At 40.6% G+C, this 26,767-nt stretch overlaps 9 protein-coding genes across 9 annotated transcripts; 4 read left to right on the top strand and 5 right to left on the bottom strand.

The window, feature by feature from the left end:
- Positions 1–2,128: 2,128 nt before the first annotated feature.
- On the top strand, positions 2,129–2,284 carry BO88DRAFT_344745 (uncharacterized protein; the record flags this gene model as incomplete). The annotated part of the gene is made up of 1 exon (XM_025703247.1): positions 2,129–2,284. A coding segment is annotated over one exon (156 nt), but the record flags the coding sequence as incomplete, so codon positions are not given.
- Positions 2,285–8,816: 6,532 nt separating this feature from the next.
- BO88DRAFT_445138 (uncharacterized protein) lies at positions 8,817–10,017 on the bottom strand (the record flags this gene model as incomplete). Its single annotated transcript, XM_025710179.1, has 5 exons — positions 8,817–9,041; positions 9,099–9,171; positions 9,223–9,295; positions 9,349–9,448; positions 9,502–10,017. The coding sequence occupies 5 exons, from the start codon at positions 10,015–10,017 to the stop codon at positions 8,946–8,948; spliced, it is 858 nt and encodes a 285-aa protein (XP_025560863.1). The 3' UTR covers positions 8,817–8,945.
- A 1,112-nt stretch (positions 10,018–11,129) lies between these two features.
- BO88DRAFT_83404 (uncharacterized protein) lies at positions 11,130–11,571 on the bottom strand. The gene has a single exon (XM_025713177.1). The coding sequence runs from the start codon at positions 11,504–11,506 to the stop codon at positions 11,255–11,257; it is 252 nt and encodes an 83-aa protein (XP_025560862.1). The 5' UTR covers positions 11,507–11,571; the 3' UTR covers positions 11,130–11,254.
- Positions 11,572–12,231: 660 nt separating this feature from the next.
- Positions 12,232–12,898, top strand: BO88DRAFT_83379 (uncharacterized protein). The gene has a single exon (XM_025713176.1). The coding sequence runs from the start codon at positions 12,326–12,328 to the stop codon at positions 12,710–12,712; it is 387 nt and encodes a 128-aa protein (XP_025560861.1). The 5' UTR covers positions 12,232–12,325; the 3' UTR covers positions 12,713–12,898.
- Positions 12,899–13,291: 393 nt separating this feature from the next.
- BO88DRAFT_406339 (uncharacterized protein) lies at positions 13,292–13,921 on the top strand. Its single transcript, XM_025707125.1, has one exon. The coding sequence runs from the start codon at positions 13,426–13,428 to the stop codon at positions 13,717–13,719; it is 294 nt and encodes a 97-aa protein (XP_025560860.1). The 5' UTR covers positions 13,292–13,425; the 3' UTR covers positions 13,720–13,921.
- A 180-nt stretch (positions 13,922–14,101) lies between these two features.
- BO88DRAFT_344769 (uncharacterized protein) lies at positions 14,102–14,284 on the top strand (the record flags this gene model as incomplete). The annotated part of the gene is made up of 1 exon (XM_025703249.1): positions 14,102–14,284. A coding segment is annotated over one exon (183 nt), but the record flags the coding sequence as incomplete, so codon positions are not given.
- A 2,828-nt stretch (positions 14,285–17,112) lies between these two features.
- BO88DRAFT_83344 (uncharacterized protein) lies at positions 17,113–17,695 on the bottom strand (the record flags this gene model as incomplete). The annotated part of the gene is made up of 1 exon (XM_025713175.1): positions 17,113–17,695. A coding segment is annotated over exon 1 (431 nt), but the record flags the coding sequence as incomplete, so codon positions are not given.
- A 1,057-nt stretch (positions 17,696–18,752) lies between these two features.
- BO88DRAFT_455549 (uncharacterized protein) lies at positions 18,753–19,242 on the bottom strand (the record flags this gene model as incomplete). The annotated part of the gene is made up of 2 exons (XM_025710873.1): positions 18,753–18,862; positions 18,897–19,242. 2 exons carry the CDS (start codon positions 19,240–19,242, stop codon positions 18,753–18,755), a joined length of 456 nt encoding a protein of 151 aa, XP_025560857.1.
- A 1,604-nt stretch (positions 19,243–20,846) lies between these two features.
- On the bottom strand, positions 20,847–21,139 carry BO88DRAFT_466302 (uncharacterized protein; the record flags this gene model as incomplete). Its single annotated transcript, XM_025711468.1, has 1 exon — positions 20,847–21,139. A coding segment is annotated over one exon (174 nt), but the record flags the coding sequence as incomplete, so codon positions are not given.
- Between the last annotated feature and the right edge of the window lie 5,628 nt (positions 21,140–26,767).

The following is a 26,767-nucleotide window of genomic DNA, read 5'->3' as shown; positions in this document are numbered from 1 at the left end:
TCATTACTTTACAAGTAGTTATTTGATGATGATTAATTTAATAAAATCTGTACGCGTGTGGTGTCTTCAGTTAAATTATATCCTGAAATATTTTTATTACTATGCTATGCCCAATCTAAAGAATATATTAGTGCAGTAATTATAATCTGTAGATTATATATAGTATAGACTAAGATTCTTAATAAGATTAGTCTCTCTTACAAGGTCATTGTTATCGGAGATAGTTATATTTTTAATAAATTTACTATTACCCCTGGTATAAAGGTGGCAATAGTGGACTGTCTTAAAGAAGTATATTATATATATATCTAGATTTTCAGTAATAGCCCGCTTGATATCAACATGCTGAGCAGAGCTGATGAAGCTATTATTATTATAAAGAATATTAATATCAGAAGCTAATTAATAAAAACTAAACTAGTAATAGTTATTAAAAGTAGTTAACTACGCGCGTACTAATTACTCTTACTGGAAGAGATATTATTATATTTAGATACTAAAAGACTTTCTATAATTTAACTAAAGTTATTAATGAGCTCAATTAACTTCTGATTCTGTGTGTTTTATAGTATAGATATAAATATAGCCAAGTTATTAATAATAATTATACAGGATACTAAAATTAATAGTCCTCTTTTTAGAAAAGTATATTAATATATTAGATATTATTTATTAATAACCTATCTGTCTGATTTACTAGGCCTTGAGACAAATTAAATACTTTATATGTAGGAATATACTACTAACAGGTTCCAGCTCTTCCAAGAGTCAAGAATAGTAATAATAATATTAATATAGAAAGAGAAGCCAATGGTCTTTAGAATCAGTAATATATTTTTGAATATAATATTTCTACACGCTCATTGTATGGCGGATATTAAGAAAATATATTTAAAAGACAGAAATATTATTATACTTATAAATTCAGTTATTAATACTAGAAAGTCTGTCTTATAAATAGCACAGCATATCTGTGAGATTAATACAGCCATCCAGATTACAGTAATTATTAATATGGTTCAGAAAAAGACTGTATCTGTTCACAGTTTATTTTATGCTTTTGTGTACAAGGAGAATTTTAATCTTGTTGCTCTTTGTCTCTTAGCCAATAAATACTCGGGTAGAAACTTAGTAGATACTGGAAACAGATTCTTCAGCACAGTATACTTGGTATGATAGAAAATAAAATACATGGCGAGTCCTGTATTAATAAAATAGAAATATAATATAATATATTATTTTCTTTAATTATAAAATCATAATATTATATTAGTAACTGGCTTTTTTTATCTGTTTTATTCTATTATAGTAAGCCTTGGTACTATATTAAGCTATAATTATTTATACTGTAATTATCTAACAGCAGCTTTCACTGACGGCTAGAAGACAGCAGGAAGTATTATTTTAAATAGAAGTATAAAAAAAGATTAGACTTATATACCAGCAGTAATTATAATATATAAATAGTCTGGAATAATGGCAACCCCAGCTCATGGCTCAAAAATATCAGGTAGAACACAGGGTGCGGACTCTAACTACTCTGGACAAAGCTAAGCAGAATCCTAATAGCAAAGCCTAGCTGTCTGATCAGTATAATATAATAAAGTGTCTGACACAGTGCAAACAGACTATATAATACATGAGCCGCAAGTGAGTCAGGCTTATTATAAAGGAGAATAGAATCAGAATACTTAGTAAGTTTTATATAACTGAATTATGGAACTGTCAGGATCCAGCCATATTTGAGTATTCTGTCAGAATTATTATCAGAAAGATCCAGATCAAGTAATTCAGCTGATACTGAAAAGTGCTATATCGCAATCAATATAAATAAATAATATTTTGGAAAGAATTTAGTACCAGGATTCACAGTGTCCAGCTATAAAGCAGGAAGAAGAAAGCTAAAATAAGAAATAATAATAATATATTTTCCAGTAAACTCAAGCTCAGAATAACTGGCGGAGAATTACTGACCAGTATTTAAAATAAAGAAAAAGATTACTAGAAGTATCTCTGGAATTATATCTCTATAATTAAAATATAAGCACCGGTGAAAAATCTTTTTTTAATAATAATAGAAATATTATAATAGATCCGGTCTCTCTTACAGTCAAGGGTGATTAAGTAGAAATTAAATAAATTAAAAAATCTTTTATATAATAATTATAGAGCTTTTTTTGTCTTCTTTTTCTTATTTCTGATACTGGTAATCTATATAAATACTTGGGAATTTCCGCTTACAGCCCTAATGGCACAGGCTGGTAAGAAGATGAGATTTTATTAATAGTAGAAAATAAGCAAGTAGCACTAAGTTTTATAATATTTAAGAAAATTATGTGCAGCTGACTAGATATAATAGAAAATAGAGGTTAGCTCTGGATAGCAGATGGACTAATAAGATATATTATATGTCTCTGAGGCTTGTCCGAAGTTTAATGGCAGGAAGTAGATAAGAAAGGGGGAGGGGTGTTTCTTTATCTGCCTATTAATCTATGATATTATATATATGATATAGTAATTTTTAATAGACAGATTCTCTGAACCCACTGACACCTATATAGAATAAAATTATATAGTGTATAATTATTGATCAAATATATTATCCTGATACTTGGAATTTAGTCAGTAAACTATAATAATATAGAGAATTAAGTCTATATTTACTGTTTGCTAATATATTTTATTATTTTGTAGTAGTTTCTGATGACTTTCTAGTTTTACAGCCTGAATTCATATTTGCTCTGACTTATACTAAAGACACATGCCATCTCCGCTTTTGGTATAGTAACCAGTATATGTGTAACTGTTATAATTATTATATATTTCTTTACTGCTAAGTGCCTGAGTACTGCCTGTATTATTTCTTAGGACTAGGATGAAGATTGATTTAATATTACTTTATTAAGTAGAGGAACAGTCTGTGTACTAATACCTGTATGAAATCAGGATATTATTATTATCTTCTATCTAGGAATAATTGAGTCTTGATGTCTGATAGGTTAATTATCTATCTGGGAGGTAGATAATAGGATTGTAAATATTTATATTCTCAAAGATTTAAATCAGATTAATCTCAGTGAATTCAGAATTACTGAGTCTAAAAATTATATTGTTACGGATAGTTCTTTTAAAGAGTTGTGGTTTTATTAATAAGAATTATTAGTTAATAAGAATTATAAAATCTTTTTAGTAAGATATTACAGTTATCTTTACACAGCTGGATGGATTAATAAAGGTGATAAATTAGCCACTCTCAAATTTAATATCAAGATTTATGAAAAGAAGTATATCCTGTAATAAATAGAGGAAATATTAATAAAATCTAATATCAGCTTTAGTGTATGTATATAAAGACTATAGTTGAGTCTTAACAGCCTGAGTATACTCTTACTTAATCTTCTTCAGACACAGATCCTGCATGCTGTATGCAGATGCTATTATTTAGGTGATATGTGATGTAAAGCTGAAGGACTGCCCGGTAGACTTTTTATTTTAAATAATTTATAATCTAGAGAAGTATTCTGTCAGCTGGTATTTTTTGTATACAGGATCTTGGCTAATGTACCTGCTAATATTATTAATAATCACCTACGCCTGAAGCATGGATTTGATCATGGGAAGAACTTACCAGAAAATGATTTTTATTATATAATTTAATATTATCAGAAGAGGCGAAGATTAGGATAATATATCTAAATCTTTAAAATATCTTTATTTAATAGTCTTGCTGGAGTCTAAAATATTTTTAAATTAAGTAATATGTTAATCTTTGTTTCCTCACAGAGCTTAACTAATATGCAGAGAATATAAATAGCCAGGACTGCATAATTTTATATCAGTAATATTAAATTATTTAACTGTTTTTAGTTCTCTCCAGAAACTAAGACCTTGTACTTATCATTAGTAAAAACTATTCTGGGTCTGATATCAATGATACTATTTAATAATGTAATTGATGGAGTCGACTATAAAGACTTGAATATGCTGGAGTAATAGCTTGAAGCAGTATTCAAGATTAATAATTATAGTCTTTTATTATAAATAAATATAGGATAAATATTAGAGTGCTGTTGTTCACTCCTCACTTGCTAACTTAAGCTAGATTAAAAATATTATGGTAATCATATATGCTCTTGCTAAGGTAGATACCAGCTAAGTAATCTCTAAGTACTTGAGCTAGCTGTGAAATTAAATAAAGATTTTTAAAGGAGTCTGGTTAATAGGGGATGATTAATAGAATATATTTCTAGCTGTAAAGTCTGGGAAGATTATATAAATAATTTTATTGTCTAAGTCTGCTGTGCAGTCGCACTCTTGCAATATATAGGATTTATATTGTAAAATGTGTATTAGTACTCAGTATAAGTTAAAGCCATGATATCTTGTGGTGGAATACTTTGTAATGTTTCTGAACATACTGTTACAAACTTAAGGTACTGCTGTATTACAGAATTTCCATCCTTTCTAAGCTGGTTTTATATTTTATTACTCTGACACAGCAAGTTTGCTGTATATTTATAAAGATAGATTTAAGAGTCCTGGGGTGCTTCAACTATTTTATATTTTTTAGGTTAATAACAATTAAGCAGCCACTCAGGTCATCCTACAGTATAATACACTACTCACTGTCGCAGTGGATAGCTCTACGCGACCGGATCTCGGCCAGAGCTTTGTCGCGCTCTTGATTGACGAAAGAAGCTGGTGTTCCCATCATGGATGACATGCTGAAGCCGCGTTCCAGACCAGCCCAAGATCATCATCTGTGCCATTCTTCTGCCGTGGTACCAATATGCCACACGAGGCTTGAAGTGCCCAAGACACACGAGGATGTGTTGTCCTATAAGTTCCTAAGGGGGTCATAATTGTCCACTTCCGCTTGAAGGCGATGCTGCTTCTCCACAGGCGGCGCAGTTCTAGATGATCCCCGGTGTAGAACCGCCACCCCACCAATTCAGAGATCATCACTTTGTGCGGCGCCTCGAACTCCACTGCATACACAGGTATTGCCGTTCACCCACCACAAGGTGCACGCAGAACTGGCCGGCGCACCGATCGCGTCGTCGCGCGGTGCCACCCCTCTTCTGTCTCTGCGTGGCTCCTCTCCTTGTCACCTTCCTCAACTTCATCCAAGACTCGTGTTCGCCAGTCGTTACAGTGTCCGCGCGTGCTCAAGACTCATTTGCTCCAAGCTGTTCTCCAGCGAAGTTTCCGACGGGTTTGTGCGATCGTAGAAGGTGACTCAGCCTGGATGCCAAACTCACGTTGAAGGCGTTCATCGTCTCGCAAAGCCGCAATGACCTTTTCGACAAAATTGTCTACCGTGTCTCACCCAATATTCTGAAGAGACGCTCTAAATAGATCAGCCTGTTCTGGATGTCCGTAACGTCATCAATCTAGGTATCAGAAGGGAATAAGGGGCGAGAGAGAAAGGCAGCGGTGCGGTCGAACTCCCCCCAGATTTCCTGATAGTTGGGGGAAGTCAAGCCACGGGACGATGTGCTTGGCGTAGATGATCCCTGGGTCGAAAGGGTGACATCTGCCTCAACTTGGATACAGTAGCTTGGGACAGAGAATTGTGGCAGCGATAAAGCTCGCCGCCGTACTGCAAAGGGCAGAATGGACTGGCGGAACGCACGAATCGCACTATCCGGGAGCGGATCAACTCATTTCTGTCTGATGCGAACTTTCCTCCTTCCTGGTGGATCAAGCTTATAGATATAATGGTTTACTTGAAGCTGCATGCTCCAGTATTAATCTTACAGAAGACAATACTGTTTAAGATTCTATATAGAAAGCCGTCCTTGCTCTTGTATCTGTAATGGATTGGCTCCCGTGCATGGGTCTTAATCCCAAAGGAGCATCAAGTAAAACTTGGATTAAGATCATCTGAGTATCGACTGCTTGGCTATTATAAATTAAACCAGTACAAGCTCTATAAGATACATTCGGGAAAGACAGTCTTTTCCTATAATATTGAGTTTAATAAAAGGACCCAGTGGCGCTACTTATCAAGAAGAAAATAGATAATAATCTCTTGGATAATACTTCTCTATTATCCGTCTTTTTATTAATACTAAGTTCAGCTAGTAGACTATTAATATTATCTGCATTATTATTACCTCTATTGAATGAGCAAGAGAATATACCATCTGAGTATAAGGAAGAGACACCTCCAGTAGTTAATTTAAATTAATAAAGAATAGATCTAACACCAGATCTTAGATATTTAATCTTTGGTTGTAGAAAAAGACTATCACAGCATCTCCTGGAATCACTAGGCAAGATATACACGGCAGGTGCATTAAATACTGTACTGGCAAGATAAGTTGACCCGGCGACCTTCCACGAGGCCGTGTCCGGCCCAAACCAGCTGGAATGGTGGGCAGCTATCCAGAAAGAATATGTATTGTTTCTTGAACACGGAACATGGGAAAAGGTTCGGTGAGAGGACATCCCAGCTGGAGATTATATGATTAGCTGTAAATGGGTCTTCAAGACCAAAGCCAATGGAACGTGTAAAGCGTGATTGGTTATTAAAGGCTACTGGCAGAAATATGGTATCAACTATCACGAAATATTTGCCGCTGTGTCCAGGATGGACTCGGTCCGCTGCATTGTTGCCAGCGCCGTGTTGCGCGGATGGAAACTTTACTAATTCAAGACGGTCACCGCATTTCTGCATGGAGACATTGATTTGTCTATCTATATAGAGTTGCCCGAAGGCTTTGAAGAGCCAGGGTACGTATGCTGGCTGTGCTGTTCACTGTACGGGCTGAAGCAGGCCCCGCGGATTTAGTATTAATGTGTTCACCGCGTCCTGGCTTCTCATGGTTTTATTATGGCCCAATCGGACAACTCTGTGTTCTACAAGCCGGATTGTGTTATTTGTGTTTATGTCGATGACTTTCTTGTTGCTGCAGCAAACACGCATGAAATCAAACAAGTGCAATGAGCCTTGTAAGTAGAGTTCTGATTAAACAATCTGGGCATTCCTCGTTCGTTCCTCGGGATCCAGTTTGACTATCACGTTGATGGATCCGTGTCCATTTACTAATATTAGTATATCCAGAAGGTGCTCTCCGACTTTGGCATGGAGAGTTGTCAGCCGAAGTCGACACCGATGAATCTCAAGCAAATCCTGAATCATCGTCCAGACGAGGAGCCCCCGGACGAGGAAGCAAAGACTTGTTATGCGACTGCCATTGGTTCGCTGATGTATCTGATGGTTGGCACGCGACCGGATATTGCATTTGCGCTGGGCATGTTGAGTCGCTTTACAGCTCAGCCGTAATTGTATTACCAAGTCGCTCTGCAGCGATTGCTTCGCTACATTAAAGCCACGCAATCTCATTGTATTACCTACCGCAGTGGGCAGCTGATCGGATATATAGATACCGACTTTAGTGGCTCTGTCGTCACTGACGGTGCATACTCGATGTCTGGCTATGTATTCCAGCTTGCAGGGGGGCCAGTTTCCTGGTCGTCCAAGAGACAGGGGGAAGTAGCCATGTCTACGACACATGCAGAATACATCGGACAATACAATGCTATTCTGCATCTGCAGTGGCTCCGCACCTTTCTGGCTGAAATCTAACTGTATCGGTCTCCGGTTACTAATATCATGGCTGATAACTAGTCCGCTATTGCTCTTTCTCGCAACCCGGAATTCTACAAACGGACGAAGCATCTTAACGTGAAATTTCACTATCAGCAAGCCGTGCTGGATGCAGGCGAGATTAGGCTTCAATATATTCCAACTGAGGAACAGGCCGCAGATGGTCTCACTATCACTAAGCCACTGGGACCTACGTCCTTTGTCAAGTTTTGTAGTCTCTTAGGAATTAACGCCTCCGAGACTCCAAGGTAATATGTATAAGACAGCACAGGTACTCTTTCCACTGTATTTTCCTAGAAAAGGGTTTTTTGAGTGGTTTTACCGAGGCCTGACTGCTCTGCGGAATTCCAGTATCGCCCTGCCAGCAAAGCGATCCTGAGGGGGAATGTTGTGATATGAGGTTGGTGCAGATTAGGAACCAAGCCGAACCATCGGAATTAATCCCGAAGTATGTATACAAAGAATTAACTTGATTTCCAATCAAGTTGATCTTCTTGTTGTATATATAGCCTCATGTTTCCCTCTGAATAATAATAATCAAGCTTCCTTTGAATTACAACAGTTTGAAAATGCGCAAGTTCAGCCTCCACAGTACAGATGAGCGCAATGTAACAGACGAGGAAAATCTCCACATCTGGCATCTGAGGAACCCAGGCCAGAATATTCTAGCCAGTTTGACCGAAAAGAATGTACAGAATGATACCACATCCGACTGGAATCGGCTTAAAAGGAGGAGGAAGGGGCTGTCTGAGGCCATGAATGACATAGCTGCATGGGTAGACGAGCAAATTTTCAGACTATCCCTTCATGCTCAAAAACGCAGTTGGAATAAACAAGAAGAGGAGTATTGACGTGGTTAGGAAAGATTCAAGATGATTCTCTTATATAGTATCCACAATGGGTAAACCATGGCGACAAGAAAGACATCCTGAATCGATAGTGCAGTACTAATAGAGCCACCGCATAAAGCATATTGGTAAGCTATCATAGCGCAAGGACTATTCTCGGATTGTGGTACGGGAGTATGGATCACGAGCTCTAATAGTACAATGTACCCCCCGGCTGGTAAGCTGACGTTTTCTGCAGTATACGAGTATGATGGTTGTCTTGATTGTGATCGGTCTTTCTCTCCGATCGCGAGCCTTGGCATTAATCCTGTGTCTCAAGTGTCCCAAAATCCAGGCATTGTGAAGCCCCAGACCTCAATTTCTCCCGTTATGTTACAATATTGTCACCAGATCCTTCATCCGAAGGCTTATGCAGATTTTGCCCAATAAACTTCCAACGGTCGTTCTTCCGTCGGACCCTAACCAGGAATATTGAGAGAAGATTAGTTGCCGGTGATTTCGTGGAAAATGGTTCTGTTCACCAACTCTACTAGTATTTTGAGGCCTCCCTCCCCGGTCACTTGCCCGAAAAAGGTGTGCTGCTTTCTGGTCAGCAGCCCCATTGCATGACGGAGCTTGAATATGAACCAACTTACTTGCACTAGATTATCCAAGCATCGCGCCGAGGTGCTCTTGGCCAGCGCCGATTTAAAGCTTCGGATCTCCTGGCTCCAAGTGAATGTGGAGCCATTTTTCAGCATGATCTAGTCCAGAATTGACCGGAGAGCATTGAACGTAGAAGCCATTGCGTCGGCACGGGAAGGGTCGACTTGGCGACTGTTCTCGATACCGGCTATACCTCCCTCGATGTCAGTGGCCTGCAGTCTGTAGTGGGGGCGGACATACCAATCTTTATTTCACCCTCCTCGGTGAACAAGATATCTCGAGGAGTCAGGCTGGCTAGCTCCCTCGATTGACCGCGTAAGAACTGAAGGCACTTTAACACCTGTTAACTGTGTATGAGCATCTTGCCTCTAGTAGGAAGGGGACGGCTCGTACAGGCCACAATATCTGGGCCACATCACTTTCGGCGATGTGGCAACTCAACACTAAAGCCTGGTGGAGAGTGCACTCGAATGGCTCCCACACGAGAAGAAATCGATCTGCATACTGGAAAACATCTAGCAGGCGCGGGATGCTGCGATGAGCAAGCCGATCGATCATCTGGACACATATATCTATTGCCGATCGCTCCACGGCCTGCATCTGGATGTGAACTAAGCTGGCCTTATTCTTTCGATGCCTAGCCAGCACCATGATTTGCCCATAGTAGATGCAGGCACGAGGTTCATATACTTCCCAAGGATTTTGTACTAGGATTTCGCGGGGAGCCGGATTGGGAGCGGACGGCTGTGGCGGTAGACCAGTCAGCCCGGAAGTGGCATGACTGAGCGTCTGGTTGTTTGGGACATGATCCGAGGCAGTGCTCGTAGCTGCATGTTGCGTAGAGGCCACAGACGACCTAGTTCGTCCGAACCAAACGGTGCCACGAACGTCTCTCTTCGCGGCTGGCATGGCTGGCTCAATGGAAGCCAGAGGGACACGAGCGTCCGTCCTCGCGTCCAGGATACGTCTCGTTAGTAAACTTTACTGATGTTGTCACTGGATTCTGCATCGTCTGCAACGTCACGAAGACACGGTAATTATATGCTCTTCTGGAAACTTCCAGACCTCAATGTCCCCCTCACGAGACGGCATTGTTTACCAAACCCTTCATTCGAAGGCCGATCTGCCCCTTTAACAAATAATAACCTACCTGCAGCTGGGGTTTTGAAATGAGCGATAAGACCATGCTTATGTGCTCAGTTATACAGTCGGTCTCAAAATACCATTGACCTTGAAACACATGGCAATTGATTTCGCGCCCCACCGCCAAGAATTTATTGGGGAAGTTATAGAGAGCCACCCGCTTGCAAATGACGGTCGCCGTCAATTTGGATAATGGTACAACTCAAAATTAAGTGCATAGTTACGTAGCTAATGTTTATACCGAAAACTGCTCAAATAATCGGCTCGCGCTAAGCCCTTGGCAGTGGCTGGAACATAAATGGTATGTGTGTGAGGGTCACAGATATTTCGAGACCGGCTGTACGTCTATCATTCCGGTCTGATTGCCAACGTGCGGCCTACACTGACAGCCTTACTGGTACGACTGGTTCACTGACCGGATGGTTAACGCGACAGGGCAACTCGAAGAAATGAATGTTTTTTCCCTTTGACGGCTGTTTGGCGGGAATTGCGAAAGAATGGCTTGAAGCTGGTCGTTACGCCAGGGAAGGGTTATCGCATTTCAAAGAAGAAACATACCAACCCTCGAGAAGCCCAGTCTTGATCTGTTCGGCCCGGTCTTGATTTGTTCGACGTCAAAGGCTTGCTAGTTCACCGGCTTAATGAACAGCTTGTAGAGTATAACCGAGGTCTTGCATCGGATTTGGGCGCTTCTAGGTCGGCTAGTTCGGCCGATGAGGATGGTGCGCATGGTGTGGTCTGTGACGACGCCGACCCTGTCTTCGGTTCGATTCATCTCAATATACCTTAGTGAATGTTGCGCCAAGAGAACCCCCACTCACGCCTCATAGCAAGCTCGGTTGCTTCGCAACACAGATCGTTCGATGTGCTAGAACGGAGTTCCTGGCATTGGTCAGCCCCCCTTTATCTAGAAAGCAGTTGTCGTTTGCAGTGCCATACCAGCTGACCATTCCACGACTCTGAATCCCTTTGGTGAATTACAAGTCCCCATGTCTATGATCTGTCAATTCAAACCACCCGGTATCTTTATAAGGCTTGGGTGATTCGTCTGCTCACCATGGCGGTAGACAATGCCCATACAGTCATAAATATGGCAAGAAGCATGACTGAATCTGAGAGTAGAATTCTGTATACTTTCACCAGCTGCTGTCCTCGGTGGAATGGAGCAAAGAAGAATCAAGGAAGAAGTCCATGCTCTCCATATATGTTGCCCAATTTGCTCTTTGGCAGATGCGCAGTCTACACTGTCTATCATTCTGAATGGAGATCAGGATCTATTGCGTGAGATGCGATCAGTATGTCCACACTTCTTGCACTCTGGTCAATTTGGTCGACATCCCGACAACCCCATTTTTGGTAGGGTTTGGATTGGAAATAGGTTTGTTATTGGGGTGGAATGCTGCTGGCGGCACGAATTCTTATTGGTCGTATCCGCCCGCAAAATTCATGCCCAGCACGGCCATGCTCGACATTGAATCACTTGAAACTGGGGGCAGCGGAGCAAATTATCAACCTGCTGACCTGGTTTTGATGAGCGATCCCTTAGAGTGGGCAATATATTCAATCTTGGCGCGCCTGTTGATTTTGTATGCTTCTCGTAGAGTTACCAAAAGCCGGCTGTGCTGGACACGCTGGTGTAGCTAGTGTTGGTCATGATACATATATATTATTGGTCAATCATGTACGAAAACTGTACTGTAGACCATTGATGCGCACGATTACAATCGCGAGCGACAAGGCCTACATCTGTAGTAGCCTCAAGAATAGTATATACAAATGCCAGTATACCCATGTGTTGGTCTTCTTGCTTTACGCCTTAAGCTCAGAGGTTGAAAACCGAGGACAATATTCCCTCGGTGCGCATTCGGATTCTCCCGGCGGGCTTCAAATTGATCCCCTGGACAGCTTCCTCATAAGGACTAGTCCCGGACCCTCCCGAGCACCAGCAAATGTTGATGGCCCAGGACAACAACAATCGATCCCAGAAGGCGGTGAAGTGACGCGCCCGCCTGGGCATCTGAACAGGTTTAATGCCCGCACAGTGCGCATCCCGTTCCCGGAGACGGCATCGCGAATGTTTGACCGTCTACTCGGTGATTCCTTTATCATCCTTTCCCAATTCTCGCCATCTTTCGACCAGATCTTCACCATTCCTTGCCTCTTTACCTCATCTCCATCACTTGTTCCACTCTCTCGTTTTTCTTTTGTATCTTTTCTTTTTTCTTTTTTCTTTTTTTCTTTTGTGATCCGCTTCATTTGCCCTACCCTTGGTCTGCAGGTCAACCAGCTTCCCCACTGGGTCTCCCATCAACCGCAATCAGGCACCTCAAAAGGCGATCATCACATTCTGAAAGACGCAGGGTCGCATCCAGCCTGGTCAATCCCTCTTCAGCGTGGAGCTGGGTCACGGTGCGCCCAAGGCAAAGCAGGATTAGGGGTTCAAATCTTTGATGGGCGGTGAACCCGTCGAACTGATCGGGGATTTTGTGTCACAAATGACCTCCGAGCACCAGCGGGGAATTCTGTGTCAGCCGAGCACAACACAACCCTACCTGTTCAATATCCTCAAGCATATGACGAGAGCCAGAACGGTACAGTAGTCTTGTCGGATCGAATGATTTGCCCGTCCCCGAACTATCGGGCTCCGGATTCCCGAAGATTTTGGTTTTACCCAGGTGTCGCTGGGCTGCCTCATTGTTGCGAGATTCCGTCCCACGCGTGACCAGACGGGCAATGCCCAAGGGCCTGTCATGTGTGACCCGTCACGAAGGTCGGTATCTGTCGAGCGGACCATAATCTGAAGGCGTCCGAACGTGAACGTTGAGTACAGTATGCAACAGGCAATCTGTTTGAAGCAGACATACGCGACTCACGGTTGCTTGACCGAAGCGAACCGGGGAAGTTACCCAGCTCTCGCAACGTCATTGATCCTTTGCGTTACTGTATTGTGTAGGACGAGGATACATATACTACAGATGGGATCTATTTCGAGTGAATACTATATACATTGTATCACTAAAATGAAGCTAACTACTGTACATGACTGGCAGCGGCATTGACGGATACGGACCTCCGTTCCATACGGGCCTCCATTCTGCCCGTGATGCACGATGTGGCACCGATGCTGGTAAGAACCGACGGCATGGCGCGAGCAGATCTTGGCTTCCTTGCGTCATGAGTGGATATACTCTGGCAAGTACTAGTCCCCAGCATCGCGTAGAGGTGACTGCTCATAGCTGGGGTGCCTCAGAACGAGGTCCTAAGAAAAAAACGAACCTGTTCATCTGGGAACGGTCCAGGGCACAGGTGATGCAACATGGGGCCGATGGCCATGAAGGGGATATCTCCGGAGAGAATGATACTGCACAGGCCCGCCACTCCTGTGAGGGGATATCTCCGGGGGAGAATGATACTAAACAGGCCCACCACTCCTGTCAGGGGTTATCTCCAGAGGAGAATGATACTTAACAGGCCCACCACTCCTGTCAGGGGCTATCTCCGGAGGAGAATGATACTTAACAGGCCCACCACTCCTGTCAGGGGGTATCTCCGGAGGAGAATGATACTAAACAGGCCCACCACTCCTGTCAGGGGATATCTCCGAGGAGATCGTACGACACAGGCCCGCCATTCCTGTGAAGGTACACACTGTTGCGCTCGCGCATTTCAGTGAGTGAGGACAAGAAGCCTGATCCTGGAGTGAACAGGACTGGGAGACGCCGGCCTTATATCTCCAAGCGCTCCGGTCGCCCGGCAAGACCAACGGTGCAGCACTAGCATCCAGCCTCGCCAGGTTCAAGTCAACGACCATCATGTGGTACAGAAGAACTTCGAGAGTCGTTAAGTGCCGGGTGGGGTATCTGGCCATCTGTGCGCTTGCTCCCTCCTACTAAATGCCCAGGGGCACATGATGACCATATACGAAGAGCAAACCCCGACTCTACCTCCCGAAATGACCATGCCTTCGCAGAGTATCAGCCCCAAGACGTCAGGTCCTCAATCAAAGACGGGGCCGACTAGGGAAATGAAATGATCGGCGTGGACATGGCAGTGTGAAGATGTGCGCGACTGCTGGGACCGCGCCGCAGGTCAATACTGTAGGCGTCTCAAGTACACCGAAATACTTGGAAAACGGGTTGCATGTCTGCGCAAGTGGGCCTTGCCACTTGGAAACAGTCGGGCAACCATGGTCCAACAGAGTAATATGATTGTCTGTTCCTTCTTTTGTCAGACATCCCAGTTTCTACAGCACCTCTGCCTGTACCCAACCGCTATTTGTTGCCCATGACGTCATATCCCGTATCGTGTGCGAGAATGTCAAATGTTTCAAAAACCGTTGGGGAGCTTCTGATCTTCTAGACTGTTTGAAACAAAGAATTGAAACTCAATGAAACAGATTCGGATCACCGAGTACCACTAAGCCTTGAATTTCATTACCCTGTATCGGGCTATTTGATAGGGCCCACTCTTTGCCCTCAGAATAAAGAAGAGAGCGACCCTCGACAAGAATGCAACTTCATCTGCGGCCTTTACTGTGGACGAATGAGATGGCATTGTGTTGGTTAGGTAATTTCCCTGGCTCACTGACCCGGGTCTAATGAGTAGGAATTCCTCGGCAACGGTGACCGGCAGCTCAAATAAGGTTTGTTGGAGCTTTCTTAGTTCCAGCTCTACCGCTGAAGTTTTCTTGCTCGCTATTCAGGGGTATAAGCCCCGTAGTGGGTTTTTCTTATTTGATTCTCGCATATTCCCCGTTCTGAGGCGTTGACACAGGTCTTGTATGATTGCGCTGTTTGTGGTTCTGGAGATACTGCCCTTGGCATGGAGGTAAAGAATTAGACACGCCATTCTGGATTACTCTACGGATGGATAAGGCCAAAACGAAAGGGTCGATGTTCCGGCTTGAGGTGGGAAACCGCGGAACGTCGCCATGCAATCTGGTCGACCAGAACCAGCAGTCATGATAAACAGAGGGTAACGGTGGCAACATACAGGCTGATACCGTGTATCGAGATGGAATAACTCAGACATTCAGAATCTGTCCGTTGAAGAACAGAGAAATTTTTCGCTGTGTTTGTCTTGGTGGATACTGCTATCTAGAGGGCCAGGCGGTTGTGCTCGCAGCAATGGAATTGCCCGACTCTGCATTTCCTGAGTTTCATCACATATCATTATGAGTAGTCATGCTGCTTTTAGCTATGGTAGTCCGTGCTATTACAGCACCTATGTCACCAACTTATAAACAGATGACCTGCGTTGCTTCTAATCAAGGTTGTTTATTGCTCCAGACAATGAAGTTCATGCATAGCTGGCTCGGTCAGAATAGAGGATGTTCCATTGACTGTTGATGATGGATGAATTTTGGACCACATGACGCGAAACCAGTCATAAACGACCGTGGTTCTCTGCCATGACCTGCTACAGTACCAAAATTAGGTTAGCTCAGCTCGATGGCCGGGCGTTTGAGGAAGGCTCTCGTTGGAAGCCTTCGTGCTCGGAATCACCGTCCAATGTTGACCTCGGCTATATCAACGGGATTGATGCGCGGGTTTTCCATGGAGGCAATACTCACCCTCCCAAACTCTCCTCATCTCAAGTGACTCGGCAAAGCCATAACGTTCAGTCGGATGATTTGTAGATTCAACTGGGTGAGAAAAAGGTAGTTTTATGATTCAAACGAAGTACGGGTTTCCGAAAATGACCAGCTAAGGCTGTGTGCGACTGAAACCACGGTTTCCCTCGCTGGTACGCGAACGGTCAAGTTGTGGGATAAACTGCCCACTTGTTTTGACGGGTTTCATTCTGCTTTTTCATTGACCAACATCATCATATGGCCTCATGGTTAGTCGGACGCGTAGACGCCCATCTGTTTCTCATTCAGAATGTGGTGGAAGCCTTTGAGAGGCCGGATCGCGGTCTATCATAACCCGGGCCTGGGGATCTATATGTCCTACAGACCAAGGGAAAGGGCAGGTGGAGCCGGTGGAAAAGTGGTGAAAAGCTTCGCGGGGTGGGCATTTCAGGTATTCCATTGAACCATCTTCTTTGGAACGGGTATGTGCCATGAGAAGTTGCGGAACATTGATATCTGTAAAATTGCCCGGCTAGTATAGTGTTCCTAATCAGGTAAAGAGCAGCATGCTTGGCACCGAAGTGCGTGGTCTATAAAGTCACTTTCGTGGGCCGCTCAAGGACAGCCAGCTTTCGTGCTACAGTATATTGTCTCCTAACCATTCTGTGTCTCAAAGTGTTATACAAAATTGCCATTCGATATGACTTTTCATGTTCTACGCTTCGCTAATCTTCTTACTGGAGTTAGAAAGCTGACCTCCCGATTTGAGGCCGAGTTAACATCTCCAGGCCCAGTGAGGATAGGGCATTGTTGGGCCAGAAGGTGTTTCAATAATACTGTACCCCCGAGTCCACTTACTGATACTACTCTGCTGAAGTGGGAGTTGCAGGAAGCCTGCGTACATTATACACCAAATGACAACAAGTGCTCGTTTTGACTTGTTGCCACGAAAGAAAAAATTGCTGCGGTTGAGGAGGTGCTACTACAGGTAAGCGACCAAGTTGTTATGGGATTTTATTTTTGGTTTTTAAAGGTTGGGCAGGATACATCCTCCACCATCCAGGTCTGGAATATATTTCGTTTCTTCTCCCAAGAGGGCTTATGGGATTCAGAGACGCCGACTTCAAAGGGACATCCAATTCGGTGTTGCTTCGCTGCCTTCAGCTCGGCTCCGTCATTTGACGGGAAGCGGGTGAGTAATATCGGATTAATGTAGACCAGTGTTTCTCCTAACCATCGCGCGTGATGGGTTGCGTCTCCCTTTCCGTGCGTCCACCTCAACCACGGCCCCGATACCCAGACTTGCTATTATTTGAAGCATGTTGGAGAGGGATATGGGCTGATTGTATGACTCGTCATTGTGCGCTCTGCCCTGGGACATGATCACGGCAATCACCCAGATGCTATGGATATGGCCGTTGAACACAAGTAAGCTGGTGAGCCAGGGGAACGAAATGATGATACGTTTTGCTCGCACGATGTCCAAGTGGGAGTGCGGTTGTGGTTTGCTTGAGAAGCCAAAAACATCGCTGACCGCTCCTATAGGACAATTTCTGTACTGCCAAAGGTAATTCTGAACCTCTGATGCACGGTACCGACAAGGAGGGACAATTCTTGCGGATATAGCCGATTGACAGACGATATAACCTGACGTCCACTCTGCGCAAGCTGGCGAGAAATATGCGCGAAGGTGTCCTCCAGCGCCCAGAACACCCATCATCGACGTCTTTATGATAATACGATTCCAACAAAATGGCCAAATCTTGTATCGCAATTCCAACTACCAATGGCCTCTATCATGAGAACAATTGGTACATAGGCGTCTCCGGTCTGTCCCCTTTTAACGGTCATCCACTGACAAAGTGTAGGCCGCACCTCGCAATCCGAAGGGATAACATGGAACGAATTGTTTGTCGAATATACAGCGATAGCAAATACTTGACGGCATCCACAGCATGAAAGCAACTCGCGGTGTAAAATAGACGGGGAAATATGGACTTTTCTCCACTTGTCGATGAGATCCAATGGGTAATGACTACGTCGTGTCGAACCCTCAAAGACAACCATCCAGTAGCATCGTCACGCAAACGGGCAGTCAACGAGAGAGGTGAGCCAATTAATGGTGTTTGGAAAAGGTTCTCGCTGACTAGTGTTTGATTGTATAATTCATCTCAGCAAGATCGTACAACGGAAGCATCCTCCACAGTGCTTATATTAAACGGATTGTGGGTATCGATAGTGACGCAATCAAGAGTCGTCCCGCTACGGTGATTCCATTTACCAAAAATAAGAAGGATCGAACTTTATAACTACTACATAGCATATTTAGGTATCATCGAGCCGGCGCATTCTGCGGGGACGAATGGGTCTGAGACAGACATGCATTGATGCCTGAGGCAATAATGGACTGATGAGTAAGCTGGTAAACACGCATTCTCTCCAGCACTCTGTTCCCCGCGCCCGCCAAACAACACCCCCAAACGTTGTTGAGTTAAGATTATACTCGATTATCTACTAAGTGCTCGTTTCAAACAGAGGAGGAAACGATAACCGAATTGTGATGTCAAATCGAAGAACAAGAAAGGCTGCGAAAAGCGGCAGAGCGCCGCAAGGAGGAAGAGAGACTAGCACAAGAAGCGGCAGAACGGAGTGCAACCCAACACATTATTTTGCCTTCTTGATCGCTGCCACAATTCTCTGTCCCAAGCTACTGTATCCAAGTTGAGGCAGATGTGACCCTTGCGACCCTCGCAACCCTCGCGACCCAGGGATCATCTACGCCAAGCACATCGTCCCGTGGCTTGACTTCCCCCAACTATTAGGAATTCTGGGGGAAGTTCGACCGCACCGCTGCCTTTCCCTCTCGCCCCTTATTCCCTTCTGATACCCAAATCGATAATGTCGTTACTAATATCCAGAACAGACCGCTTTATTTAGAGGTTCTCTTCGGAATATCGGCCGAGACACGGTAGACAACTTTGTCGAAAAGGTCATTGAGGCTTTGCGAGACGATGGACGCCTTTAATGTGAGTTTGGCATCTAAGGCCGAGTCACCTTCTACGATCGCACAAACCCGTCGGAAACTTCGCTGGAGCACAGCCTGGAGCAAATGATTCTTGAGGACGCGCGGACACCGTAACGACCGGCGAACACGAGGCTTGGATGAGGTTGAGGAAGGGGACGAGGAGCCGCGCAGAGACAGAAGAAGGGTGGAACCGCGTGACGACCAGTTCTGCGTGCACCTTGTGGCGGATGAACGGCAATACCTGTTTATGCAGTGGAGTTCGAAGCGCCGCACAAAGTGACGATCCCTGAATTGGTGGGGTGGCGGGTATACACCGATGGATCTGACTCGGGATGTCATTGAACAGGAAGGCGACACCTTTGGATTTTATGCCAACTCGCCTCGTCGCCGCCATGGTCACTCAGATATTGTTATACATGAAGGACAGTGGCGTTCGATACGACTACATCTGCACAGGGGGAGGCTTTGGTTTTCCTCCACCTTCGAAAGGATGATGCCACCATTGTTCCATAGTTATTGTGTATCCCGAATGAAGATGTGCAGGCGGATTTTCAGGCCGACGGTGAATTGCGCCTCCACTGGACTGCTATCGATCAGGTGCTTGCGTTCGCTTTTCAAGCCCTGGCCGTCGAACCTCGGACTCTAAAATAGCACGGTGTGGCATACGACAACCTATCAACTCGCAAGGTCGAATTCGACGTGTTGAGCGAGATTTCCGAAGCCTCCCGTAAAGACCCGCAGGCGTCTAGTTATTGGCCCTCCCACTGGAAACGAGTTCGGAAAATGTACAACACACGCGCTCGCGCTCGTTGTCAACCAGGCGCATCTACACCGAAGCATTCGTCCATTGAAGGCAGCGGCACTGAGCAGTAATCGCATTCGCCATCTGCCGCAGCAACGTCGCGCAGCCGACCGAGCGACCTAGGCAACAACCGAGGGGAAGGGAAAGGATACGCGCCGGGCAGAGCAATAAAAAAACTTTTTGAAAGACGGACATTTTACGCGACCATACTGCACCATTGCGTGCATCCGCGGCTTGGCTAACCGAGAACCACTGGATAAGAATTGCCCCAACTGGGAACTCCACGGTGGTCGGAGACACTCCATCGGACCGCAGGAGTTCACATGCCAGCTCCATCGTCAACTGGCCTGAGATCGGGAACTTGGATTCGAACAGCTGCATGTTTGTGGTTGGACAGGATATCTCATCAAAGCCACTCTCCTTTCCCGCGGATACATGGTGATTATGAAAGTAATGACTGTGGAGAAGCAGCATTGTCTTTGAACAGAAGTAGATAATTATCACTGGCTCCGGAACTTGCAGGAATAATACATTCCTGTCTGTCTTGGGGACTTTAAGCCTTGTATTGTATATTAGTATCACGGCAGGTTAATGGCGCAGATAATGATCTTGAGCTGGTCTGGAACACGGCTTCAGCATGCTATCTATGATGGGAATTTCCGCTTCTTCTACCAAGAGTGTGACAGAGCTTTGACTGTGCTCCGGTTGTGTGGGGTTATCCACTGTGATAGTGAGTGGTATAATATGCTGTGGGATGACTTGAGTGGTTGCTTGGTTATCATTAACCTGGAGGATGTGAAATGGTTAAAGTATTCTAGGATTCTTGAATCTGTCTCTGTGAATATGCAGTAAATTTGCTGTGTCAGAGTGATAAAATATAAAACTGGCTTAGAAAGGGTGGAAATTCCGCAATACGGCAGTATCTTAAGTTTGTAACAGTATATTTGGAAATGTTGTAAAGTATTCTGCTATAAGATATCATGGCTTTAACTTATACTGAGTATTAATACATATTTTGTAACACAAATCTTATATGTTGCAAGAGTGCGACTGCACAGCAGGCTTGAATAATAAAATTATTTATATAATCTTTCTAGGCTTTGTAGCTAGAGATATATTTTATTAATTATTTTCTGTTGACCGGACTTTTTTGAAAATCTTTATTTAATTTCACAGCTAGTTTAAGTACTCAGAGATTACTTGGCTGGTATCTATCTTAGTAAAAGCATGTGTGATTATTATGATATTTTTAATCTGGCTTAAGTTAGTAAGTGAGGAGTGAATAGCAGTACTCTAGTATTTATCTTGTGTTTATTTATAATAAAAGATTATAATTATTAATCTTGAATACTGCTTTAAGCTGTTGCTCCAGCATATTCGAGTCTTTGTGGTTGACTTTATCAATTATATTATTAAACGGTATTGTCAGTATCAGATCTAGGGTAGTTTTTATTAATGACAAGTGTAAGGTCTTAGTTTCTGGAGGGAACTAAAAGCAGTTGAATAATTTAGTATTACTGATGTGGAATTGTATAATTCTGGTTATTTATATTCTCCGCATATTAGTTGAGCTCTGTGAGGAAATAAAGATTAATATATTACTTAATCTAAAAATATTTTAGACTCCAGCAAGACTACTAAATAAAAGTATTTTAAAGATTTAAATATATTATTCTAGTCTTCGCCTCTCCTGATAGTATTAAATTGTGTAATGGAAATCATCTTCTGATAAGTTTCTTCTATGATTAAATCCATGCTTCAGGTGTAGGTGATTATTGATAATATTAGTAGGTATGTTGGCCAAGGTCCTGTATATAAAAAATGCCAGCTGATAGAATACTTCTTTAGATTATGAATTATTTAAGGTAAAAAGTCTACCGGGCAGTCCTTCAGCTTTGTATCATATATTATCTAAGTGATAGTATCTGCATACAGCATGCAGGATCTGTGTCCGAAGGAGGTTAAGTAAGAGTATGCTTGGGCTGTTAAGGCTTAACTATAATCTTTGTGTATATGTATTGAAGCTGATATTAGGTTTTATTAATATTTCTTTTATTTATTACAGGATACACTTCTTTTCATAGATCTTGATATTAAATTTAAGAGTGGCTAATTTGTTGTCTTTATTAATTTATCTGGCTGTGTAAAGATAACTGTGATATTTTGTTAGAGAGATTTTATAATTTTTATTAACTGATAGTTCTTATTAATAAAACCACAACTCTTTGAAAGAACCATTTGTAATAATATAATTTTTAAACTCAGTAATTCTGAATTCACCAAGATTAATCTGATTTAAATTTTTAAGAATATAGATATTTATAATCCTATTACCTGCCTTCCGGATAGATAGTTAATCTATCGGGCATCAAGGCTTAATTATTTCTAGGTAGAAGATAATGATAATGCTCTGATTTTATATAGGTATTAGTACACAGACTGTTTTTTTACTTGATAAAATGATATTGAATTAATCTTTATTCTAGTCTTAAGAAATGGTACAGGCAGTACTCAGGTGCTTGGTAGTGAAGAGATATATAATAATTATGGTAGTTATGTATATACTGGCTACTGTACTGAAAGCAGAGATAGCATGTGTCTTTGGTATAAGCCAGAGTAGATATGGGTTCAGGTTATGGAGCTGGAAAGTTATCAGGAACTGCTACGGGATAATAAGATGTGTTAGCAGATGGTAAGTATGGACTTGATTTTCTATGTTATTATAGTTTACTGATTAAATTCCAAGTGTCAGGACAATGCGTTTGATTGATAATTATATATTATGTGATTTTATTCTGTATAGGTGTCAGTGGGTTCAGAGAATCTGTCTATTAGAAGTTGCTATATTATATATATAATATTATAGATTAATAGGTAGATAAAGAAACACCTCTCCCCCTTTCTTATCTACTTTCTGCTATTAAACTTCGGACGAGCCTCAGAGGCATATAACACATCTCATTGGTCTATCTGCTATCCAGAGCCAATCTTTATTTTCTATTATATCTAGTCAGCTGTATACAGCTTTCTCAAATATTATAAAACTTGGTATTATTTATTTATTTTTTATTGTTAATAAAGTCTCATCTTCTCACCAGCCTGCGCCATTAGGGCCGTAAGTGAAAATTCCCAAGTATTTATATAGATTACCAGTATTAGAAATAGGAAAGAGAAGGTGAAAAGAGTCTTATAATTATTATATAAAAAATTTCTTGATTTATTTAATTCCTGCTTAGTTATTCTTAATTATAAGAGAGACCAGGTCTGTTATAATACTTTTATTATTATTAAAGAGAGACTTTTCGCTGGTATTTATATTTTAATTATAGAAGTATAATCCTAGAGATGCTCCTGGTAATTCTTTTCTTTATTTTAAGTATTAGTTAGTGATTCTCTACTGGTTATTCCAGGCTTGAGTTTACTGGAAAATATATTATTATTATTTTTTATTTTAATTTTCTTCTTCCTGCTTTATGGCTGGATGCTGTGAATCCTGGTGCTGAATCTTTTTTGAAATATTATTTATTTATGTTGATTGTGATGTAGTACTTTTTAGTGTCAGCTGAATTACTTGATCCGGGTCTTTCTGATAATAATTCTGACGGGATACTTGAATGTGGCTGGATCCTGATGGTTCTGTAATCTGATTATGCGGGACTTACTGAGTATCCTGATTCTATTTTTCTTTATGGTAAGCCTGACTCGCCTGTGGCTTGTGTATTACATGGTTTATTTACACCGCGTCAGATATCTTATTATATTGTGCTGATTAGATAACTGGACTTTACTGTTAGGATTCTGCTTAGCTCTGTCCAGAATGGTCGGAGTCCGCACTCTGCGTTCTGCCTGATGTTTTTGGGCCACGAGCTGGGGTTGTTATTGTTCCAGATTATTTATATATTGCAGTTGCTGCTGGTATATAAGCCTAATCTTTTTTTATATTTTTATTTAAAATGATGCTTTCTGCTGTCTTCTAGCTGTCGGTGAAAGCTGCTGTTAGGTAATTATAGTATAAATAACTATAATTTAATATAGTGCCAAGACTTGCTATAATAAAATAAAACAGGCAGAAAGGGCTAGTCACTAATATAATATTATAATTTTATAATTAGAAAAAATAATATATTATATTATATTTTTATCTTATTAATATAAGACTTGCTATGTACTCCATTTCTTATCATACTAAGTGTACTATATTAAAAAGTCTGTTTCTAGTATCTGCTGAGCTCCTACCTGAGTATTTATTAACTAAGAAATAAAGAGTAACAAGGTTAAAATTTCCCTCGCGCGTAAAAGTATAAAATAGATTATAAACAGATACAGCCTTTTTCTAAACTATACCAGTAATTATTATAATCTGGACAGCTGTATTGATTTTATGGATATGCTGTGCCATTTGCAAGACAGACTTTCCGGTATTAATAACTGAATCTATAAATATAACAGTATTTCTGTCTTTTAAATATATTTTCTTAATATCCGCTACATAATGAGCGTGTAGGAATATTATATTTAGAAATATATTATTAATCCCGAAGGTTATTAGCTTTTTTTTTTATATTAATGCTATTATTACTGTCCTTGACTCTTGGAAAAGCTGGAACCTGTCAGTAGTATATTCCTATATATGAGGTATCTGATTTGTCTCAAGGCCTAGTAGATCAGATAAATAGATTATTAATAAGTAATATTTAATATATTGATATGCTTCTCTGAGAAGAGGACTATTAATTCTAATATTTTATATAGCTGTTGTTAATAGCTTGGCTGCATTTATATCTGTGCTGTGGAATACATAGAATCAGAAGTTAATTAAGTTTATTAGTAATTTCAGTTGAACTGTAGAAAGCCTTTTAATGTTTAAGTATAATAATATTTCTTCTGGTAAAAATAATTAGTATATATGTAATCAACCACTTTTAATAGCTGTTATTAGTTCAGTTTTTATTAATTAGCTTCTGGTATTAATATTTTTTATAATAATAATAGCTTTATCAGCTCTGCTCAGTATGTTAATATCGAGCAGGCTATTACCAAAAGTCTAGATATATATATAATATATTTTTTTAAGACAGTCTACTATTGCCGTCTTTATACCAGGAATAATAGTAAATCTATTAAAAATATAATTATCTCTGACAACGATGACCTTGTGAGAAAGATTAATCTTATTAAGAATCTTAGTCTATATTATATATAATCTGCAGGTTATGATCACTGCACTAATATATTTTTTAAATTAGGCATAGTATAGTAATAAAAATATTTCAAGATATAATTTAACTGAAGACGCCACGCGTGTATAGATTTTATTAAATTAATTATTGTTAAATGACTGCTCGTAGAGTAATGATACCTGGTAGAACATGGTATATAAATATCTCAGATAGTTGTTGAAGATAACTTTTAATAGTATTATATTATTTTATTAAAATTTATATACTCTTTACAGTATGTCTCCAGTATCTCCAGCACACAAGGTTCTGTCCCCGTCCAGGACTAGAAAAGTGTTGATTAAATTAATATAACTAAAGCGCATGGAAATATTAAGAAAGTTTATTATTATACTTAAGTTATAGATTTTATCATGCTTCTGAAAGTCTAACAAAAGAATCTTTATTTTAATAATATTTTCTGATGGCACCAGACAGAACAGGATACTGTGGTTATAATAAAATTAATATAAAAATATTTTTTTAGTCTTAATCTATTATTAGATTATGTGACCAAGCAGCTTTATCCTATATTTTTATATATTCTGCTAGTGCTGCTGCCATACTATGTTAGCGGGCTTATCCAAATATAGTATATATATAAAAATCTTAAGATTACTTTCTGTAAGAATTATTTCCAGGATATCTTACTTAGAATAAAATATAAAATATCTAATAATAATAGTAATCTTTTTTATCTTAATTAATATTCTTTTAATAGTTTTAATAATCTATTTATACCAGCAGGCTTTTTCTCCTTCTTTTAGCAACTGGAAGGCCTTAAGTCTACCAGGTATAATATTAGCAATAACAGCAGAGTCTTTATAGTAATTAAATAATTCTTTATTTAATTTTTATTTAAATTAATCAAATAGAAATAATTTTTCTATTCTTAATATTCTATAAAGATTAATAATTACTATTTTCTGAAACACACAATGGCTGCTGCCCTCGCGTAGATAATAACTAGTATTATCCATTATCAGCTTATATAAGAGTCAGTAAAGGCCTTCTGAGATAAGTTTAGTTAATATATTTTATAGACTATCCAAAGTTATCTATGAAGAGTGGTTACTTATATTATTATAAAAAGTAGTGCTGATTTATAAATTAAGTAAGCAGGAAGAATAAGCCCCTCTTTTAATAAATATATATATAAATTTTCAAGATAAGGATATTACTAAGAAAATCATATTTTATAATTAACTTGCTCTTAACTAGACCTTAATCAAGCTAATAACTGTTTGAGTTCTATAGTCTATATTATTCAAGCAAATGAGTTGTGAGGAATATTATATTCACTGTACTAGTATAGTAAATAAGAATTCTTGAATAAAGCTGGCTGCTCTAGCCTCTAGTTAAAAATTATTATATTAGCAGAGAATTTAGTCTGTAATTAGACATCTGAATAAGAACCATATTAAATATTTCTAAGATATAGACAGATTAAGAATTAGTATAAAGAAAGCTTTTTAGTATATTAAATAATATTTTCAAAGATTTCAAGTTAAGCTGTTAGAGACTGATGCTGTACTGACAGAGAAGTTTAATTAAAAAATTATCACTAGTAATCTGTATAGATAAAATATTCTGGAAAAGATGCTTAAGGTATTCTACCAGCTCGCTGTGCTTATTATTAATTAAGAAAGCAGGGTAAAATAGGTTAAAAAGGTAAATATCTCTTAAATCAAGATCTTGCTACTGGGAGCTGCTAATACTCCTGGTAAGAATACAGACCTGAGTTATATTGTACTTCCTGTCCTAATATAGTATATATAAACCTAGTAAATCTTGCAGTAGTACGCTTATATCATTCTTTTTTTAGATATAGATTATTACTTTCTGTAATTAAGAGAAAGATACTAGAAAATTAATAGTTTACTATATGTCAGTATTGCTGA

The sequence above is a fragment of the Aspergillus vadensis genome (assembly GCF_003184925.1).
Source record: "Aspergillus vadensis CBS 113365 unplaced genomic scaffold BO88scaffold_18, whole genome shotgun sequence".
NCBI lineage: Eukaryota > Fungi > Ascomycota > Eurotiomycetes > Eurotiales > Aspergillaceae > Aspergillus > Aspergillus vadensis.
This window is presented reverse-complemented; position numbering and strand designations above follow the sequence as displayed.

Coding starts and splice junctions, on each gene's coding strand:
- BO88DRAFT_83404 (XM_025713177.1), bottom strand. CDS start 11,506: ATGATAGACAGTGTAGACTGCGCATCTGCCAAAGAGCAAATTGGGCAA.
- BO88DRAFT_83379 (XM_025713176.1), top strand. CDS start 12,326: ATGTTTGACCGTCTACTCGGTGATTCCTTTATCATCCTTTCCCAATTC.
- BO88DRAFT_406339 (XM_025707125.1), top strand. CDS start 13,426: ATGAGTGGATATACTCTGGCAAGTACTAGTCCCCAGCATCGCGTAGAG.